We start from the raw sequence: 2,500 nt of genomic DNA, 5'->3' as shown, positions 1-2,500 counted from the left end.
CTTACAACTATTACGGGGTACTATTGAAACAGATCAAAACAGGCATTTACAATCCTGTATTACATCTCCGGCTTTCACCTTTTTCTTACTTCGTTCCAAATCAAAAGCCTCCTCTACATACCCTCACATATTTTACTCCTGATTAGCACATCCATTGTGTATTCTTACCTTTAATATCCACCAGCTGTTGCACAGAGAGGGGCTCACCACTCACTGGGTCCGTGCCATTCTCTGCGATGAACCTTTCCAGCAAACGCCTCTCAAATACGTGGTTTGACACAGGAGAGACGCAGGGCTGCTCTGGAACCTCATTCGATACTTGCAGAAAGAAGAATTGCGTGTCAATCAATCAGCCCACCTTCACATAGCGAATAGTGTTATACTCAGTCATGAACATCACAGATATATGGATAACAGCCATCCGTACATTCTGACAATTGAATATCCTGAGATCGATCTTAGTTACCTGAATTTACACGAATTCCCAGGTCATTTGGAAAGTATCAAAAGTACTTGTTATGGATTCGTTTCTTAATGTGATTGATTGACTACTGTTGCACATGTGGTTATGAGGTGGACATGTGGTATTAAATAAATGATGGTTAAAATTTCCTCAGGTGGTGCTTCAAGCTTCAAGGCTTCGTTAAGGCTAAAGATGACCAGAGCGTGGTAGCTGACACCTCCATCCCCATCAATATGTCTCCATTCAGAGAGGGTGCCGTTCAACGGCGAGAGGGCTGGTTGACGGAGAGGGTGCTGAAATATGTGGTGGACTGTTCCAAGATGTCACGGCTAATGAGTAAAAGCAAATTTCTTCATGACAAGACAAGCTTTTGACCAAACCAATTTCACATCGCAGTTCCCAATGTGTGCAGTAATCAATTTGAATAATATGCGAGATAATATTGTCATTGTAGTGGAGAAATTAGTTTGGATTTTGTCTGGCCAACAATACTTGAAGGTGCTTGGGAAGGCAAGCAATCATTAAAACTCTTACTTTGTCTTTGAGACAACCATCAATCACCTTTGATGCCCTTTGTAGAACAGTGAATAAACACTGCCTGATATGATTAACCATGAAGGATGTTTTTTTTTTCCTTTTGTATACATAGTGGAGGCTTGTGGAAGAGCGAGTACACTCAACGGATCAGGATGCAATAGGACAAAAGGAGCAGGAGAGAGAAGAGAGAAGAGAGGAGAGAGGAGAGAGGAGAGAGGAGAGAGGAGAGAGGAGAGAGGAGAGAGGAGAGAGGAGAGAGGAGAGAGGAGAGAGGGGAGAGAGAGAGAGAGAGAGAGAAACACGGGAGGGGGGGGATACCAGTAGCAGAAAGGAAGGCCAAGATAGAGATAGAGGGAGAGTTGGACAAACAAGGTGGGTGGGGAGAAATGGAGGCAGGAGAGGATGCATGGTGTGGACAGGATGGATACAGCAGGAAACTCCAAGGAGGGAAAACTGGAAATATGGAAGGAGGAGGGATTGGGGTGGGTGTTAACAAGGGTAGAAAAGATCTTTGTTTTGAGTGGAGGGGAAAAAATGGGATGATCTGAGATGTTGGTGAACAGCCGTCTTAAAGGCCTGAAAGGAAGAATGAGATTGAAGAAAATGTGGAAATTGGTTCCAGAGGCAGGAAGAAAGGAAAAAAAGAACAAACGAGTGGAGGTGAGCAGTGATCCTCGATGTATGGAGTTTCACCAGACGGGGGTTGATGGTGGACCGTGCGTGCCCTGCAGAAACCTGGGGAGGGTACAAATGACGGAAAGAGCAGAGGGTGCAAGACCAGAAAGGAGGCGGTTATGAGACGGAGACCACCGACGCGTCTCCGACGGCGAAGTGACACCATAGACTCAGCTTCATCGCAGGAGATTCCTCTAAATCTTAAAGGCCTTGGGATACCACAATGGAGAAGCACATCCGAACTGTGGATGGAGAGTCAGACTTCCACGGGAGTAAGAAACTGATTAGATTGAAGTCTCCAAAAATGATCCCACAAGAATCCAAGCATCCATTTTGCCTTCTACACACACACACACACACACATACACACAGACACACAGACACACAGACACACAGACACACAGACACACAGACACACACATACACACATACACACATACACACATATACACATATACACATATACACATATACACATATACACATATACACACAGACACACATACACACATATACACACATACACACACATACACACACATACACACACATACACACACACACACGTCTTGATGGGAAGTTAAGGATTCGAATCAAAGGTTACAGGTTTAACACCAACATCCTGGTCTTCTTCACAGGTTTCCATGAAACTGTCAGAAGATTTCATGTAAGAACTACCAGACGGACAACATTGTCGGGACCTTCATGAATCTTCATCAGCACTCTTCCAATCCTGCGGTGTGTTCATTATACTCAAGTTTGTTGAAGAGCGCTCAAGCGGCTTAAGCACTCGAGCTTCAAAACTGCTTAAAGGAACGGCTGGCT

General features: G+C 44.6%; 1 protein-coding gene across 1 annotated transcript in view; it reads right to left on the bottom strand.

The window, feature by feature from the left end:
• PRPF19 (pre-mRNA processing factor 19) overlaps positions 1 to 2,500 on the bottom strand; it is a 30,466-nt gene that overhangs the window by 27,609 nt on the left and 357 nt on the right. Inside the window, exon 2 of the mRNA XM_085881130.1 lies at positions 169 to 318. Within this exon, the coding sequence (XP_085737256.1) occupies positions 169 to 318 (150 nt within the window). The remainder of the gene's footprint in view (positions 1 to 168; positions 319 to 2,500) is intronic.

Source organism: Eptatretus burgeri, chromosome 5 (genome assembly GCF_056783735.1).
Source record: "Eptatretus burgeri isolate ZD-2024b chromosome 5, Ebu_testis_v1, whole genome shotgun sequence".
Classification (NCBI taxonomy): domain Eukaryota; kingdom Metazoa; phylum Chordata; class Myxini; order Myxiniformes; family Myxinidae; genus Eptatretus; species Eptatretus burgeri.
This window is presented reverse-complemented; position numbering and strand designations above follow the sequence as displayed.